The 1,643-nt window shown below is 67.8% G+C and overlaps 1 protein-coding gene across 1 annotated transcript; it reads right to left on the minus strand.

The window, feature by feature from the left end:
* Window positions 1-163: 163 nt before the first annotated feature.
* Window positions 164-1,115, minus strand: LOC106002130 (ly-6/neurotoxin-like protein 1). Its single transcript, XM_013037056.1, has 3 exons — window positions 815-1,115; window positions 543-644; window positions 164-402 (listed from the first exon to the last, which is right to left on the minus strand). Exons 1-3 carry the CDS (start codon window positions 864-866, stop codon window positions 206-208), a joined length of 351 nt encoding a protein of 116 aa, XP_012892510.1. The 5' UTR covers window positions 867-1,115; the 3' UTR covers window positions 164-205.
* Between the last annotated feature and the right edge of the window lie 528 nt (window positions 1,116-1,643).

Genomic DNA, 1,643 nt, shown 5'->3' on the forward strand with positions numbered 1-1,643 from the left:
CGGCTGGAGCTCAGCAGTCCTCCCTGACAGCCCTGCGCCTGGGGCGGCTGGAGCTCAGCAGTCCTCCCTGACAGCCCTGCGCCTGGGGCGGCTGGCGGGAGACTCAGGAGGGCAGGAAGTGGGGTTGAGTGGGTGCAGTATAAGAGGGTACAACAGTCTCTTGAGAGCTTTGCTTTTGAGTTGGTCTTCCCTGGGAGCCAGGGCCTCACAGCAGACCCCAAAGGGTGGACAGGAGAATGGGGGCCAGGGCCTGGAGGGCTGGGGTGGCAAAGCCAGCTCCATTGCAGAGGTCATACTGGCAGCAGGAGGTGGTGGACGCGTGCTTGGAGTAGCCATCGTATACCGTCTCAAAGCAGCTGGGCACACAGGACTTGCTCACCTTCATCCGGTACGGGGTGTAGTCTGCAGCGGGCAGGAGGCAAGAGGCATCCCTGAGAGAAGCAGGACCCAGCTCGTGTCCCCGCCCCCCGCACGCAGGGCCAATCAGGTCCCAGGAAGGGCACAGGGAGGGCGGGAGCCTCTGTCCCCACCACCAGACTCACAGGTGCGCGTGGTCATGCAGTACGAGACCATGGCGGGGCAGCGCATAGGGTTGAAGCAGTTGTCTCCGTTGTAGGCACACACATGGCAGTCCAGAGCCTGGGCTGGGGGCGGGAGGTGGGAGTCACAGAACCCCGAGAAACCCCACTCGGGCCATCAGAGGGCACCCTGCACCCCCACCGCCAGGACAAGTCAGGGTCTGGGAATTCCGCCCCTCCTTAGGCTGCCGCCCCACATTCCAGGCTGTACATCTTTCTGGCATTGCCCACCTTACCCAGAGGCAGGCCCACCAGGGCCACCAGCAGCAGGCCGAGCAGGGGTGCCATGACCAGAGGCCAGGGGGCAGCGTGGGAGCGGGGAGGCGGGCAGCAGCCGGTCCTGGCTCCACTGGGCCGGTGGCAGGGGCAGGGCACAGGGGCGCAGGCAGGCTCTTCTGGCCTGATGCGGGTACACCAGCCCTACACTGAAGTTGGCAGAGACGTGTGGTCAGTGCTGGGCCTGGGTAGTCACCGGGTGTCCGTCAGGGAAGGGTCCCTGGGCAGGGCCGGGGCATTCCAACCAGAGGTCAGTCCCTACCCACGCCCAAGCTGGCGCGTACATCCTGCAGGGTTGGGGCAGAGCAAGATGGGGTGGCAGTGTGAGGAGAGGCTGCAGCGGCCGGATGTGAACCCCAGATTTCACTCTGGGTACGTTTGCTGCAGGGACGCTTGGAGAGCGAGCACGCAGACCCTGGGGCCCGGGGTGCAGCCGCCAGGACGGGCTGGGGTCCCTGCTCTCTACCCACCGCTCCACCTCCCGCCTCCAGGGGTCCCCTGTGTGGGTTCCACTTGTAAGGAAGGCCACGGGGGACAGCGGGGCTGGGGGGCCACGCCTGGCTGGAACAGGGCGCTGGGGCTGCCCCAGAAGCGCTGGGGGACACGGGACGAGGCGCCCCCCGTCTGGCCTGGGGTCTGGGGCCGCGTCCGCCCTCACCCCGCCTCGACACCTGGGTAACATTCCCGCCCCGGGGACAGAACCGGCCTCCCAAATCCGCTTCCCTGGCGCCCCGCCGGGTGCCCAGGGCCTGCCCGGGGCTGGGCCGCGGCTCCCCCACCCCGGCGCCG

The sequence above is a fragment of the Dipodomys ordii genome, unplaced genomic scaffold, assembly GCF_000151885.1.
Source record: "Dipodomys ordii isolate 6190 unplaced genomic scaffold, Dord_2.0 Scaffold3560, whole genome shotgun sequence".
NCBI lineage: Eukaryota > Metazoa > Chordata > Mammalia > Rodentia > Heteromyidae > Dipodomys > Dipodomys ordii.